The sequence below is a fragment of the Podarcis melisellensis genome (genome assembly GCF_964234715.1).
Source record: "Podarcis melisellensis genome assembly, chromosome: 7".
NCBI classification, from domain to species: domain Eukaryota; kingdom Metazoa; phylum Chordata; class Lepidosauria; order Squamata; family Lacertidae; genus Podarcis; species Podarcis melisellensis.
The window spans coordinates 67,885,813-67,902,995 of NC_138539.1; the positions used below are offsets into that span (position 1 = coordinate 67,885,813).

Here is a 17,183-nt window from a genome sequence, read left to right on the forward strand (position 1 = left end):
AGTTGGTTCATTTTCAGCTTTGTATTCTTGTTATTAAAAAAGTGCGCCTAGACATTTCGTTGTTGTGCTCTTAACCCCTGTTTAAGGTGCCCTTTAGCTCCTAGCTTTCGTATCTCAGTTTCTAACACTGCTAAAGACATTTTAAAAAGCTGGGCTTAATTTTCATTCCTGAGGATCTCGTTCTACAGAGTGTGAGTACTGTGGGATTAATGCAACATTTCCATCAACTATAATTTGGCAACTACTACATTCATCAAAATGTCATGCAAATTATAATAATTATGTGCAAGTAAATTGGCCAGTTAGCTTTGGCTCTCCAGCCCATTGTGTGTTTCCAGTTTGACCTTCAACACTAAACAAGTTGTCCGAAGATGCCCTAACGTTTACATATCCCTAACAGTGCGTGTTCCATGTGTTTCTCCACAGTGTCTTTGGTCTGTAGTTTGGGGCCTCTTTCATCTTACAGAAAGTGTCTTGGTCTTTTGTAGAAGCTGGAGCTGGATCGATTTATGCTTTATGCTCACGGGCCCGATCTTTGTCGAGAATCAGATCTGCGTCATGCAATGGCCAACTGCTTTGAAGCGTTGATAGGTGAGATACCTGCGCTGCGGCTTTTGTCATGCTAATTGTGTGTTTTGTCCAGCGTTAATTCCCCATATATGTAAGAATTTCTGCTTTGGAAATAAGTCTGCAAATGGCTCTTGGACGTTGTAGCAAAATGAATATCAGATTCTTGAGACAAACAGGATGTCATCTTCGTGCTCTGTTTGTGTGGTTACCAGGACCTGCGACTTCCTTCTCTTGGACTCTGAAGTTCGGTTCAAACAAGCCACAGTTTATGAAGCCAGGAATGAGCATTGAGGCGAAGCGCTTCTCACTTCGTGCAACAGAATCAGATCACGTCTTATCAGCCTAGTTTGTTGACTGACATTAAGCCAGTTTCCCAGTTTGGATGTAACAGAGCCTTAATACATCCCAGGGATGAATAATAATAATAATAATAATAATAATATAATTTATTATTTATACCCCGCCCATCTGGCTGGGTTTCCCCAGCCGCTGTGGATGGCTCCCAACAGAATATTGAAAGCACGATAAAATATCAAACATTAAAAACTTCCCTAAACAGGGCTGCCTTCAGATGTCTTCTAAAAATCAGATAGTTGTTTATTTCCTTGACATCTGATGAGAGGGCATTTCATAGGGCGGGCACCACTACCAAGAAGGCCCTCTGCCTGGTTCCCTGTTACCTCACTTCTAGCAGTGAGGGAACCGCTAGAAGGCCCTCGGAGCTGGACCTCGGTGTCCGGGCTGAACAATGGGTGTGGAGATGCTCCTTCAGGTATACTGGGCCTTTGAGGCACACTTTTTGAGTGGCTGATCCACTGTCCCTCAGACCTTGTGGGGGGCTATGCTATATTTTTTTGGGGGGGGGAGCCCCACAAAGAGATGCATTTTAAATAAATGGGCACATTCTACTCATATAAAAACACTCTGATTCCCGGACTGTCTGTGGGCCGGATGTAGAAGGCGATTGGGCCAGATCCGGCCCCCAGGCCTTAGTTTGCCTACCCCTGGTTTAGGGCTTTAAAGGTCAGCACCAACACTTTGAATTGTGCTCAGAAATGTACTGGGAGCCAATGTAGGTCTTTCAGGACTGGTGATATATGGTCTTGGAAATGTTGAAGTCAGTGCCCGTCTTGGAAAAGAGAAGGGAGGAGATGAAGGAGGAGCAATCAGCCGTGGTGCTCATTCCCAAGCTACATAAATTGTGGTTTATGAAGCCAGGAAAGAAAATCCAACCTGAGACAGAATATGGACCAGTATGACTGTGGTGTGATCCATCAAGTCAGTTCTCCGGTTCCTACTGTGAGGAATTGCATCTGACTTCTGACTTAGTACAAATACTAGGTCATCAAAACATTTATGAGCTAAACTGAACAAAATTAAACTAAATTATGCTGGTGGGATTTAAGGTTACAAGCCCAATGCATGTTTATTTGGATTTGGGCTCTGCTGACCTCTGTTTAAGCTCTTGTTATTCTGAGTAGCAGTAATGGAATGGCTTCCAAACTGGTTTTAAAGCTAAGTGCTGTTCGGTATAAGGAATTAAGTAGGCCCTGTCTGCCGGCTTGCAGTCTCTTGGACATTATAGAAGGAGGAACATAATAGGAAGGGAAACTGTGACAGGGGAGGGGATTAACTAATGGATAAAGACCAGAGGTTAGCACGCCTGACTCAAAAAGCTATTTAAAAAATGACATCTGATGGAGATGTTCTAGCAACAAGAGGGATGGCGTTGCAGCGATCTGGAATAACGAGAAAAACAGCGTAGGTGAGGAGAAACTGCTGAGATTTTGGGTTTGATGAGGAGTAAAGTGCCTTTAGAACATAAAGAACAAGGAAGAGTATAGAGGAACAAGAAGCAGGAAGATGAGACGGAGCCGTACATGGAAACATCCATGAAAAGAAGTTTAAATTGGCTTCCATTTCCCTATAGGCCCTAGGCTAGACCATAGCTGTCAACTTACAGATTTGAAAATAAGGGACCAGCAGCCTCGAAAATAAGGGATCAGCAGCCAAAATAAGGGATTTTCAGAGCACAGGTATGTTCAACGTCTGAGCCCCTCCAAGCCAAAGGCAGAAAGCCCAGCCAGCAGCCAAATGAAGCCTCAAGCAGTGGTTCCCACAGCGCAGCAACTCAGCAAAGGGGATGCAGCAAGGAAAACCACCGTCACCTCTCCGCTGGGAAGCGCTGAGCAAAGGTGAGTCACCAGGCAATGCGGCCGATTTGATCTGCACAAGGCATGCAAGCTCCACCCCCAGTCGTTCTTAGACTCCTTATTGGGTGAGTAACGCAGCCAAGCAACACAGTTGGAGCCTCCCTCCTCCCTGGCCGGCAGGGAGGGAGGGGGAGGAGCTGCTTCCTTTGAAACCCAGGAAATTTAAGAGACATCATCAATAAGGGACAGCAGTGGGACACAGCGCTGGGATAAGGGACTTTCCTGCCAAATAAGGGACAGTTGACAGCTATGGGCTAGACCAGGAAGGTGATGAAAACCCTTGGTAAAAAGCAAAGGAGCTGCAGGATTTAAAATAAATGAGAGTGGCCAAAGTTAAGAGAAAGGATGACCAAGTGTTTTCTGGTAAGAGAAGTAAGCAAGGTATTTGTAGTAGCAATGGAAATAAAGGAATGCTGGGAGATGCTTAAATGTTGGGACCAGTGAGAATTAGCTCTAGCAAAAAGACAAGGAATATCAGTCGAAAAGAACCCTCCAGTGCATACTTCTTCAGGAGAAATAGAGACAGAACCAATAAAGAGGAAAGATGAGAGCCAGAACTCAAAGGATGAATCAAAAATTCAGTTTTAAATGAATTCAGTTTCAGAAAAGGAGCAGGCATCGTTCATTAAGAAACAGCTGAAAGGCAGGCAGAGATCTTAAACTGGGAAAGAGAAGCTAGGAGTGGAAAAATACAGTTGTAGGCTACTGGCTTGAAGAAGGAACACTAAAGGAATGAGTAAGGGAGTCCGACAGAAGTAAATACATAGCTGGGAGTTGAGGACAAAATCTTCTGGAACGCCAGCAGAAAGAAAGAAAGAAAAAAGGAAATCGAACTTTCAGTAGGGAGTGATATCCATCTTCAAATATCTAAAGGGCTGTCACGTGGAGGATGGAGCAAGGTTGCTTTCTCCTGCTCCGGAGGGTAGGACTCGAACCAATGGCTTCAAGCATAGCTGTCAAGCGTCCCTTATTTGGCGGGACAGTCCCTTATCCCAGCGCCATGTCCCGCTGCTGTCCCTTATTGATGATGTCCCTTAAATTTCCCGGGTTTCAAAGGAAGCAGCTCCTCTCCCTCCCTCCCTCCCTGCCGGCCAGGGAGGAGGGAGACTCCAACTGTGTTGCTTGGCTGCGTTGCTCACCCAATAAGAAGTCTAAGAACAACTGGGGGGTGGAGCTTGCATGCTTTGTGCTGATCAAATCGGCCGCGTTGCCTGGGGACTCGCTTTTGCTCAGCACTTCCCAGCGGAGAGGTGACGGTGGTTTTCCTTGAGGCTTCGTTTGGCTGCTGGCTGGGCTTTCTGCCTTTGGCTCGGAGGGGCTCAGAAGTTGAACATACCTGTGCTCTGAAAATCCCTTGGCTGCTGATCCCTTATTTTCGAGGCTGCTGGTCCCTTATTTTCAAATCTGTAAGTTGACAGCTATGGCTTCAAGTTGCAATAAGGGAGATTCGGACTAAACATCAGGAAGAACTTTCTGATGGCAAGTGTTCAGCAGTGGAACAGACTCCTGCGAGAGAGAGATGGTGGGCTTCCCTTCCTTGGAGTTTTTGAAGGAGGGGTGGGGTAGCGTCTGTCATTATGATCTAGTTGAGATTTCTCCACTGCAGCGGGTTGGGCTAGATGACCTATGGGTCCCTTCCAATTCCACAATTCTGTGATTCAGCGAGAATCAAAGGTATTGACGATTAGAGAAAGAGAGTCGGCAGCAGACGAGAAAAAAGAGTGGAGATTGAAAGGGGGGAAGCCGAATTGTGCCATTTTTTAAAAAAAACAAAGAAAAGTATAAGTATAGAAGAAACAGACAAATGGGAGGGGAGAAATAAAAACCCTATCACATCCGCTGCTGAAAACCAATTGGTTAAGCCGAGTGGGGAAATGAAGAAGGAATTGGATGAAGGAACCACAGGAGTAGCATCATCTAATGGGGAAATCCATGTTTCAATAAGAGCAAAACAAGAAAAACGATCAGAGATAGCAAAATCATTAAGTACGACAGCTTTATTAACTGCGGGGCGACGGTTTAATAAAGTGCAAGGAAGGAAAGACTGCCACACAAGGAGGGGGAGGTAGATTAGCATTGCAGCGTTGTCGAGAAATGGGAGGACCGTGGTCACCAACAAAGGAAAGGAGAAACAGAATGGATTAATTACTCCTAAAATAGTGGAAAGGGGGGGGCGAACACCCCGGGATTCGAAAGCAGTCAGAATAATGAAGGGAGTGGGGTGGGGGTGGAGAAATGCTAATTGATAAATGGCGAATGCTAATTTATATTTATTATATATATGTTTTATTTATTTATTAACATTCTTATGTTACATCGGTAAGCATTATCATATTACATCACAAGGCTTATTATAATATAATTTTCAGCGTGTATACAAAGCTAAAGAAAAGAAACAAGGACAAAAAACTATTCCAAAATTATATATATACCAACACTTTGGACTTCCTGTCTATCCCGTTGTATATATTTTTTTTTACAAATGAATGTACTCTTATTATTGTCTATTTCAAATGCCAATTGATAAATGATACTTTGGCTTGCTGCCTTCCTAAAGGGGCTCGTTGTGTCTGATGATGACAGCTATGATGGTGTTCTCCAAGGAGGTGTCCGATTTTTAAATTTTATATTTATTCATTGAGTTTATATACCGCCCTATACCTGGAGGTCTCAGGGCGGTTCACAGAATAAAATCAAGATGTAAAACTGCAAAATGCGTAATCACAATAAAAACAACCCGATAATGCTCCCCCTTCAAAAAAGCCTCATAGGATGTCAACCAAAGGCCTGGTTGAAGAGGAACGTTTTTGCCTGGCGCCTAAAGGTGTATAATGAAGGCGCCAGGCGAACTTCCCTGGGGAGAGCATTCCACAGGCGGGGAGCCACTGCAGAGAAGGCCCTGTCTCATGTTGCCACCCTCTTCTGGACCTCTCAAGGAGGAGGCACATGAAGAAGGGCCTCAGAAGATGATCTCAGGGTCTGGGTAGGTTCCCATCAGCCCCAACCAAGGTAGCCCCATGGTCAGGTATCATGAGAGTTGTAGCCCAATGATGCCCAGAGGGCACCCCATCAGCTATCCCCGCGCCTGCTGCTGTACCCCCACTCTGTCTTGGAAGAGGCTGTCTCCATAACACCTTGCCCTTGCAAGTAATAATGGCAGCGGCAGCTGGATCCACTCTGTCCTCGTCTTCTGGTCTTGGCCTCCTAGTTTGATGCTCTATGGACCTCTTGTTAGTCTAAATCAGTCAATCAATCAATCAATCAATCAATCTTTATTATGGTCCAGAGACCCAACAAATCGTTACAAAGGAATGCACAATTCAGACAGCCTACCTCCAGGTTAAACAAGCATTTTGTTCAGACTTAAAGATAGGGATGATTGGTTCTTGCAACCACCGATAAAATCTTTGCCGCTGCTAATGTTCTAGTGTTTGTCCGGTCTTCCAATAGGAACCTGACGTAGTGAGCCTCTGATTTTCCCGGGAAAGGTACCAGCAACAGTAATATCAGTGTAAATCCCTTTGTTCCTCAAGGGGACGGGTAGTCAGCAGGGAGACGAGATAGAGGGAATTGGCGGAAAAGGGAGAGGAGGAGAAAGAGGGGTGGGAAAAGAAAGAAAACTCACAAGCGATGGGATGACGCAGAACAGAACCGCCTGAATCTCATCCTTATGCATTTTGCCTTGCCTTGGAAAATAGATTCTAGCTCTTTGGGTTCTGCCTTGGGCTGTATTGCGTTTCGTCAGATCAAGATAAGGGGGTTGTGGGTGGGGGAAGCTGTGCTTTCCAACTCTGCTTCGCTTCTCACACACGCTTTGATGTTCAGCGTTTACAAAAATCAACGGGACGGGGGGAGAGGGGTTTGATTCCAGCACTTTTGGGACAAGGAAGGGCAGGGCTGTCTCTCCTAGGAGCTAGCTGCCATTTATTTGGCAAAGGGAAGCCAGGGCATCGTGTCTGTGTGTGTGTGTGTGGTTTTTTAATTTTAATTTTGGTCATCTGTATGCATCATGAGCCTAGGACTTGCTGATCAGAAGGTCAGCGGTTTGAATCTCCGTGACGAAGTGAGCTCCCGTTGCTCGGTCCCTGCTCCTGCCAACCTAGCAGTTTGAAAGCACATCAAAGTGCAAGTAGATAAATAGGTACCACTCCGGCGGGAAGGTAAACGGCGTTTCCGTGTGCTGCTCTGGTTCGCCAGAAGCGGCTTAGTCATGCTGGCCACATGACCCGGACGTTGTATGCTGGCTTCCTCGGCCAGTAAAGCAAGATGAGCGCTGCAAACCCAGAGTTGGCCACGACTGGACCTAATGGTCAGGGGTCCCTTTACCTTTACCTATGCATCATGCTACGTGGGGTGTGGTGGAGCGTCGGCCCCAAGCATACCAAAGGGTTTCGTTTGGCTTCGGTTTCGTTTGGCATCTGTAGGGGTCGTTGCAAAGCAGCAGACTTTCACAAACCAGGACTGAATAATTAGGAAGTGGCACTCAAGTACAGTGGTACCTCGGGTTACAGACGCTTCAGGTTACAGACGCTTTAGGTTACAGGCTCCGCTAACCCAGAAATAGTACCTCAGGTTAAGAACTTTGCTTCAGGATGAGAACAGAAATCGCGTGGCGGCAGCAGGAGGCTGCATTAGCTAAAGTGGTGCTTCAGGTTAAGAACAGTTTCAGGTTAAGAACAGACCTCTGGAACGAATTAAGTACTTAACCCGAGGTACCACTGTACGTTCTTGTGTGGGTGGGTGGGTCAGTCTAAATCTCTTTGTTCCTTAAGGGGGACGGTTTTTAGTAGGGAGGTGAGATAGAGGGAACAGCAGATAGAGATGAGATAGAGAGGATCGGCTAAAAATGGTTAGTCTTTGGTTATTTTTCGAGCTGTTTAAATATTCCCTTTGCAGCAGGTATGAAGAACCTTTTTTTCTTTTTTCTTTTGAGGGGTAATCCATTGGGGATAATTCTGTCAGGGTTTGTATGGTGACTGTAGACAAGGCTCAAGCCAGCAGTGGAAAAAAATCCTCTCTCTATACCTCTGGGTATAGGGCGGTATATAAATTCAAGAAATAATAATTATAATCTCATTCTGTCCCCCTGCTCTCACCAGAACATCTAGGCATTTTTTTTCTTTCTGGCTCAGGCTCACAGCTTGCGTTTCCGGGCAAACTCTTGAATGTTAATGCGCATCTTACGGCAAATTTTGTCACGCAGGGGCGGTTTACTTGGAGGGAAGCCTGGAGGAAGCCAAGCAGCTCTTTGGACGCTTGCTTTTCAACGGCAAGGTATGACTTTATCCATAGCCTCGTTGCGCCTTCCGACACGTCTCTTGCTTACAGAATCAATTTGAGTTATGCTGTGGTTCATTAAAGGGAGTGTTTCAAAGGAAAACGGAAAGGCTTCCTTATTTTCAGAACGTCCTGGCTTTATATAGCAGCAACATTTATTTTTTTAATTGTCATTAAGTGTGCTCTGCTGCAAAACAGGGATGCGCAGGGTGGTTTTCAGAAGCAGCGCAGGGAGTGTTTGTCCCTTCCATAGCTGTCAACTTACAGATTTGAAAATAAGGGACCAGCAGCCTTGAAAATAAGGGACCTGCGGCCTCACCTGTTCCAGGCACTCCAGTCTTCCTGTCTTCCTGCAGTCTGGTCAAACTTATGCTGGTAGCTTCGAGAACACTGTCCAACCAACTTTGTAACCAGAGGTTCAACTGATTAGAATCTGAATCACATGCACCACAAGGCCTATGCAGCCTCAACTTAAGATGGCTCCCCGGCCTGGCTTTGCACTGCAAAGTTTGCAGCAGCAAAATGGTGTCCAGCATTCAAAACCCCCCTCAGCTTGCATTAACTAGCCACACACAAGGCATGAAAGCTCCACCCCCTAGTCGTTCTTAGACTTCTTATTGGGTGAGCAACACAGCCAAGCAACACAGTTGGAGTCTCCCTCCTCCCTGGCCGGCAGGGAGGGAGGGAGAGGAGCTGCTTCCTTTGAAATTTAAGGGACATCATTTAAGGGACATTTAAGGGACATCCATCAATAAGGGACAGCAGCGGGACATGGCACTGGAATAAGGGACTGTCCCTTCAAATAAGGGACACTTGACAGCTATGGTCCCTCCCCCCGCCCCACGCTGCTTTTCTTTTACAATCCCTCTTTCCCCCGCTTGCTGCAGCAAACACCCATTCAGTCATGCGTTCAATTGGTTAGAGCAGGGTTTCCTGAACTCGAGTCTCCAGCTGCTGTCGGACTACAATTCCCATCATCCTTAGCTCCCAGGGATGGTGGGAGTTGTAGTCCCAAAACAGCTTGGAAGCCAAGTTTGGAAAACCCTGAAGAGTATTTAAATGCTACCCTATAATGGAGTTATCACCGGGGTTGGGTGGGATCAGAACCAGAAATAAAGCTATTTAATATTCAGCGACAGTAAAAACAACATAAATACAGCATAGGAACCCATGTTGCAGAGGCTAAAAACAGGCTAAAGGGCCTGGGAAAATAAAAAGGCCTTTGTGTGGCACCTGAATGACACCAAGGCAGGCTCAAGGTGAGCGTCTCTAGGGAAGGCATTCCACAGCTAGGGAGCCAACACTGAAAAAGGCCCTGCCCTCCCCTAACTCAGTGGGAATGCTCAGAGAAAGGGTTCCAGAGAAAATCTACAATTCCAAATAGATATACTTGAATGGGGGAAGTATTCTGGTCCCAAACTGTGAAGGACCTTAAAGGTCATTTGGAGTAGGAAAGTATCTAGGAGTGGGGGAAGTCGAGGAGATGACAGTGATTGTAAGTGAAAAGCAAAAGGCACGGAGAAGGAGAATTATCAGCTGAGGCATGACTCTTCAGCTAGCCGGCCTTCCTGAGCTTCCTCAACACATACATGCAGTTCTTCTCATCTACCCCAGTGGTGTAGCATGGGTTGCCCGAGCCCAGGGGATGGGAGGGAGGGAAATGGACAAAGCACGCATGCGCCACCCAAGAAATTGCAGGCACAAATATAAGAAAATAAGAGTTGTTCAGTTGCCTGGAGAGGTCACTTCCTGGTTCACACGCAGAAGATGTTTTCAGCAGATCCCAGTGTCGGAAGCACACAGCTGTATTGAGGCAGCACCAGGTGTTGAAATTTGGCGCCCCCTAACAATTTTGTTCTCGAAATTTGTGTTCTCGAAGCTACTAACATGAGTTTGACCAAACTGCGGGAGGCAGTGGAAGACAGGAGTGCCTGGAGTGCTCTGGGTCCATGGGGTCACGAAGAGTCGGACACGACTAAACAACTAAAAAAAATTCACCACTGCTCTATCCTGGCTCTGATCCTGCCAGGCCTCACAGCTTCTGCTGTTCACTGACTTAGCTGCATGCATCCCAGCCCTGAAACATAAGTGTTAAGATATAATTGGTTTTGTGCATGCATCTCCCTTTGAGTATAATAGACTCCTACTGTATTATGTGGTTTGTTTATCTTTTGTGTGTTGAGGTTTCCCCTCCCTTTCAGATGTAAGATGCCCCTTTCAGGCCGGGGTTCTTATCCTTTTTACTAAACTTTTAAGCAAAGGGAGGGGGGGAAAGGTGAGGGGGGGGAGAAGGTAACCTGTTACATAGTTCAAGAATTGTGTGTGTGTTCGTTTTCTCCTTCCACCTAATGGATATGCACTAAATGGATGCGCCACAGGCAGTTTAAGCAGAGAGTGCCCGCTTTCAAAAAAATTAGCTTGCCGGCACTATTGAAATCGCAAAAAAAAAAAAAGCAGAGTCAGCATCTGAGCCCATTTCAGTACTTCGCAGAATGACATTTTATTTAGCAATGTGGAATTTGTTAAACGGCTCCCGTGAGCTTTAAAAGCGTCTCTCGATGTTTGCAGGACCTGCGGGAAGTATGGCTTAATTATCCGCTGCACCCTCTCCAAGTAAGTGTCTCCCTTTTCCGTAAGGAATTTCAGAGTGCTTTTCTTCTTCTTCTTGCTCTCTCTCTCTCTCCCCCCCCCCCCCCCGTTCCCAAGGATGCCTTTTTAGCGGCATTCAGCTGCGCTGACATCTCTGAACGGCTAGCAGGCACATGGCCTTTGTGAATTTCTTTTGTGGCTAATAACTGTCGAGAGCTCGGGCTCAGGGGCGGGGGCAGGGACTTCAGAGTACCTCAGGCAACAGGCAGGCAGTAATTTGGCAGGTGGGTGGCAGACACAGGACAGGTGAGTGGCAGATTTATAGTCTGGTGGCAAAAGGTGGGGAAATAACCAGACCGTCTTCCTTGCTAGGAAATCTCCCCAAGTGGAAGAGTGCAACAAAAATGGGAGCTTTGTAGCATTACGTGGTTGGCCTCTTACTTCCTGATTCCTCTCAGCATCAGGACCGTTCTGGGATGTGGAGTGACTCTCCCAGGTGAACCTGGGATCCAGTTCTCTCCCTGGACAGCAGCCCTAGTAGTGAATGATCCACAGGGATCCCTAGTTTGAAGTCATCCTTGCTTTGGACAGTAAGCTTCCTGGGAAGAATGCCTATTCATTGAGCATAATGGCAAGGGTGACATCATCTCAAATTTAACAACACCATTAAATAATAAATGCATATGGTATTTGTATTTTTTATATTTTTTGAACGCCTCAGACCCCTTCACATACATTATGGAGATCACCAGGAAATCTGTAAGCACTGGCAGTGGTCTCTCTTCCTCCAACTCAAAATAGTATTAGAAACGAATAGTACTTTTGGTATTTTTCTGAGAACGAGTGGCATGAACATGTACCGTAAGTGATTCATGCTGAAATCCCATCATTCTAAACTACCTGTGCAGGTGGTCCACATATGACTTTATCAGTGTTGTGAAAGGGCCACAAAGAAGTTGAAATCCTCTACCTTTTCCCGTTGCGAAAACTCAATCTAAATGATGGCTGAAAGAATTCTCTGTATTCGGGATATGCCCATAGAAAAGCTACTTCTCAGCAAACGGGGACAAAAATGTTAATTATGCTCCTGCAAAACCCCAAAGTATGAGCATTGTATTTAGCAAGCGTTCCTGCTAGCTTTTCGCTGAAATAATTTAATTTGAAAATACTAAATTAGAGAAAGAAGGGGGAGGAGTTGATAGTGAAATACTGAAGTTACTTGCTATACACACACACACAGTCGTACCTTGGAAGTTGAACGGAATCCGTTCCAGACGTCTGTTCGACTTCCTAAACATTCGGAAACCAAAGTGCAGCTTCTGATTGGCTGTAGGAAGCTCGGACGTTCAGCTTCCAAAAATTGTTTGAAAACCAGAACACTCACTTCCGGGTTTCGATCGTTCGAGAGCCAAGGCATTCAAGATCTAAGGTACGACTGTATATAAAAGAAACATTTGAACCAAGAGTTATTCTTTAAAAAATTATTATTTATGTTTCTCTCCTGCTAATCCTCAGCATACAATTGCTGTCAGGACTGTGGGACAACAGAAAATATGAATAGGGCCAGTTTTTTAAAATAAAAAAAATCACTAAAATAGCAAAAGGTGTAATCAATCCACTGAGAAAAGCTAATAAAAAATAACATTGTTGACTGTACGCAGGAAAGGCCAGAGAGCTCAAAGGCCCTAGTGCCGTTGATCTTTTTGCTTATCTTCTGCCTTTCAACCTGTTAAAAAATAAAATTGTGGTCCAGGCTTTATTAAGGTAATGTTCAGTAGCCACTGAAAATCTGCTTTGTTGTGTTTCGGCCCCATGTCTCCTCAGTAATATGCAAAGTAAAAATCACAGTGTTCATTATTTTGTCAGCTCCAGCTTCCTAAATTGGGCCTTAAATCTTTCTTCTAAGTTCACGCTGTTCATATTTCTTTACAGCTGCAAGAGTCCAATACTGACCGACAGCTGATTGAGACATCTCCTGTGCTCCAGAAATTGACCGAGTTCGAGGAAGCCATCGGAGTAATTTTCACTCACGTTCGGCTCCTGGCACGGGCTTTCACTTTGAGAACTGTCGGATTTAACCACCTAACCCTGTGAGTTTGTCCCCCCCCCCCCCCACTGCCAGTAAAGTTTACGATTATTTCATTTTAGAACGTACCATATTTACACAAATCTAATGCACCATCAAATCTTAAGGCGCACCTCAATTTTCAAAACCTTGAAACCCCAGAAAAGTATTGACTGGCGCCATCAAATCTCATGCACGCTCTAATTTCTGTGGCGTAATTTGCCCCCCCCCCCCAGGTGCGCATTGCGCCCGAATAAATACGGTGTATGAAACAGAGAGAACAGTTACAGCAACCGGCAAAAATTAAAATGCGGAAAATTAAACTGTAAAATAGGCCTGGAGAATGCATTGAAAAGTTTGCTGGTGGTTTTAAAATGGATCTCAGGCGTTCTTTTCTGAACAGGCAGCTTTGTCCAGTTTGCCAGCTGTGGATGCTCCTGGACAGGGATCGCCTGATCATGGTAGACCAACCTCATGACTGGATCACTGTAACATGCTGCCCAGAAGCACCAGCCGGTGCAGAATGAGGCGGTCCAACTGCCGAGGAAGGGGCTGTGCCGGGTTCACGTCTCCGCTCCTCCACATGCAGCTGCTGGGTGACATTGGGCCAGTCACGCTTCTCTGAAGTCTCTCAGCCCCGCTCACCTCACAAAGTGTTTGTTGTGGGGGAGGAAGGGAAAACAGAATGTTAGCCGCTTTGAGACTCCTTTGGGTAATGATAAAACGGGATATCAAATCCAAACTCTTCTAATAAATGCGAGGAAACCACCACGAGACCCTCACAAGTCATGTTGGGCGATAGGAATGGTGATCTATGAGGACAAAAATATTGTAGAAATATTTGAAACCTATTTGAAATGACTCACCTGTTTAGTGCTTTTTTGTGGGGGGTGACACAGGGTTCTTTTTATAGATAATTATATTATAAGTATACAGTCATACCTTGGATCCCTAACGCCTTGCAAGTTGAACGTTTTGGCTCCCGAATGCCGCAAACCCAGAAGTGAGTGTTCTGGTTTGTGAACGTTCTTTGGAACCCAAACTTCTGATGCTGCTTCTGTGGCTTCCGATTGGCTCCAGGAGCTTCCTGCAGCCAATCAGAAGCTGCGCCTTGGTTTCCGAATGTTTTGGAAGTCAAACAGACTTCCAGAAGGGATTCCATTCGACTTCCAAGGTATGACTGTAATATTATAATATTATTATGTTGACATTATTATATGTAATATAATTATAATAATTATGTATACTTTTATATATTATATATATTATATATTAAAATATATAATATTTTGACATTTTCAAATTTTATATCACAAATTAAACATTTTTATTTTACCATACATTTATTGACTTCCCTCCTCTTCCAACGTTCATTTCACTTTCTCACCATTCCTGCATATTTTGATATATCCATCTAGTTCTGTTCTCCTATCTTCAATATTTATTATACTGTCAATTTTACTTTAATACTGCCAGCGTTTTCAACTGTACACAATTGTTTCCTATATGCTCGACAAAAAATTCCCACTCCTCTTTAAATGCCTTCCGCAGGAGCCATGCTAAATCGTTCCAATTTTAGCTTACGTGCCGCCAAAGCGAGCCCAACGCACGTGGTTCTATAGCGAGGAAAGGCTTGTTTTTCTATCTTATCAACTTTATTGATTTCTACCTCTTTCTGTTTCAGGGGCCACAATCAGAGAATGGAATTCTTGGGGGATTCCATAATGCAGCTGGTGGCCACGGAGTATTTATTCATACATTTCCCAGATCATCATGAAGGCCACCTAACGGTGAGATTGCCACCTGCCACTCTTCTCCGGGAGCAGAACTTGACAAGTCAGAGGGGGCAGGAGAGACAGAGGGCAGGGGGAAAGAGAGAAGGAACTGTAGAAGCAGCGAGTGAATTATTCTGGGCTTAATGAAGATCCACAACCTCAGCGCGCTGCCTGCTCTTAATAAGGTTCTGTTAATTTGAAGATGTGAAGTTTTGATTCTTGCCACACAGGCACGATGTCTTCTCTTCTTTAAAACAGGTCAATAGCTTTAATAACCGCCGCGATTAACTTGTTCCACCTCAAAACTACAAGTAGCGCTTGTTTCATTAGCAAGCACTTGGGGTAGACAGATGCTATGAACATGGGGTCTGTAGGAATGCTTTTGAGGGGGGGGTGTTTCAGGGCTAATAGGTAGCTCAAAGCAACAAACAATTCAAGTTTGCCTTTCTTTTTAAGAATAGCTGCTTCGTTTCAGTAACACGCAAGTGTCGGGTGGTCTCTCGACTGTTCAACTAGACATTTATCGCAAGTTGCTTACCTTGCCCCATAGAACTGAATGGGAGCCCTTTAGAATCAATCCTTCTACCATAGCCGAATACCTCCCACCATAGAAAGGCTTTCCTACTCATGCTTCTGCCCCCCCCCCATCACATGTGGTCCCAGGGCTTAAAACCACGACAAACCAATCTTTGAATATGTACCATTGTTATTTGTTGTTGTTTAGTCGTTTAGTTGTGTCCGACTCTTCGTGACCCCATGGACCAGAGCACGCCGGGCACTCCTGTCTTCCACTGCCTCCCGCAGTTTGGTCAAACTCATGCTGGTAGCTTCGAGAACACTATCCAACCATCTCGTCCTCTGTCGTCCCTTTCTCCTTGTGCCCTCCATCTTTCCCAACATCAGGGTCTTTTTCCAGGGAGTCTTCTCTTCTCATGAGGTGGCCAAAGTATTGGAGCCTCAGCTTCAGGATCTGTCCTTCCAGGGAGCACTCAGGGCTGATTTCCTTAAGAATGGATAGGTTTGATCTTCTTGCAGTCCATGGGACTCTCAAGAGTCTTCTCCAGCACCATAATTCAAAAGCATCAATTCTTCAGCGATCAGCCTTCTTTATGGTCCAGCTCTCACTTCCATACATCACTACTGGGAAAACTATAGCTTTTACTATACGGACCTTTGTTGGCAAGGTGATGTCTCTGTTTTTTAAGATGCTATTTAGGTTTGTCATTGCTTTTCTCCCAAGAAGCAGGCGTCTTTTAATTTCGTGACTGCTGTCACCATCTGCAGTGATCATGGAGCCCAAGAAAGTAAAATTTCTCACTGCCTCCATTTCTTCCCCTTCTGTTTGCCAGGAGGTGATGGGACCAGTGGCCATAATCTTTGTTTTTTTGATGTTGAGCTTCAGACCCTATTTTGCACTCTCCTCTTTCACCCTCATTAAAAGGTTCTTTAATTCCTCCTCACTTTCTGCATATCTGAGGTTGTTGATATTTCTTCCGACAGTCTTAATTCCGGTTAGGGATTCATCCAGCCCAGCGAGGGCAAATCAAAGAGATAAGACAAAACACAGCTAACTACATCTCAGTGCTCAGTCTAGAGATGATATCATCCCGTCAATGCCTGTGCATTGCCAGAAAGTAAAAGGTTGGCCGTGGTTGCAGCGTTCGAAATTTGCCAGGCGCCTTTTGCACCTGGCTATCGACCACTTGCGAGTAAGCGAAGATGCCCATTGGCCAGGAGGGCACCAGTCGCCTCCACCATCTGGAGATGTGTGCCTGGGGATCCTTGGATCTCGACTGTTTTCACACACTGATACTCCACCCTGTAGAATCCTATCCGTTATATGTTATCTGCGCAATCAGGATGAATTTAAGGAACCCAAAGCTTGTCTTGGAAAACACGACTTTTGAGCTGCTTGGCCCCAAAATGGCAACCAGGCATTTTGTTTGGGCAACTGTAACCCCAGTTTAAGGAATCCTTTGGCGCCAAGCTTGTACATCTGAGTTTCTGCATAGTTAGGGCGCCATTTTGCTACACTGACTGGAATGCGACTACAATCCAGGAAACTCCCTTTTATTTACATATAATGATCCTATATCATTCGCCTTTGTGCTAGCCAGAAGGAGAAGCCTCTCCTAGAAATTTCTTTCCGAATGCGGCCAAACCTTTTTTTAAAGAGTTCTGCAGCACAAAGAAGACCCAGTTTTGACTTATGCTGTCCATCCCTTCCAATCCTCCCTCTCCTTTGCTCTCTTCTACATATTTCTACTCGGCCAGTAGCCCCGAGGAAGGCTAACCCCTGATTTCAAAGACCCAAGTGCTCTTTGAACTTGCAGCTGAAGTGGCAGGGCATTTTAATGTTTAACCAAAGTTACGTTTTAAGCAGCGAGCGCGTTTTCCCTCCACGCCGCTTTCTCCCTCGGTCTCCTTCCTCTGCCTTCTGCCCGAGACATTCTCTTAAGCATAATTTGATCCTGTCTCCCTTCTGTCTTCTGATGAATAAATATGACATGTTAAATTTCCTTATCAGCGGGCCTGCCCCCTCTCCCGAGCTCCCTTTCATCTGATCAGACTGAAATAAGCTTTCAAAAGTTGCTTTTATGTTTCGGGCGCGCGTTAACGTTTCGTTTCGCCCCGCTCTCGTGCTTTGCCAGCCCCCGCCCGTATCGTTCCATCTTTCACTGAAATTTCACCTCA

The 17,183-nt window shown here is 45.3% G+C and overlaps 1 protein-coding gene across 2 annotated transcripts in view; it reads left to right on the top strand.

Annotated features, from left to right (window-relative positions):
• The window catches only part of DROSHA (drosha ribonuclease III), an 81,413-nt gene that overhangs the window by 51,157 nt on the left and 13,073 nt on the right, over positions 1 to 17,183 (top strand). For both annotated transcript variants that reach the window (XM_081918154.1, XM_081918155.1), the window contains exons 22-26: positions 489 to 591; positions 7,987 to 8,057; positions 10,629 to 10,673; positions 12,582 to 12,739; positions 14,399 to 14,504. In XM_081918154.1, coding sequence (XP_081774280.1) covers positions 489 to 591; positions 7,987 to 8,057; positions 10,629 to 10,673; positions 12,582 to 12,739; positions 14,399 to 14,504 — 483 coding nt within the window. The remainder of the gene's footprint in view (positions 1 to 488; positions 592 to 7,986; positions 8,058 to 10,628; positions 10,674 to 12,581; positions 12,740 to 14,398; positions 14,505 to 17,183) is intronic.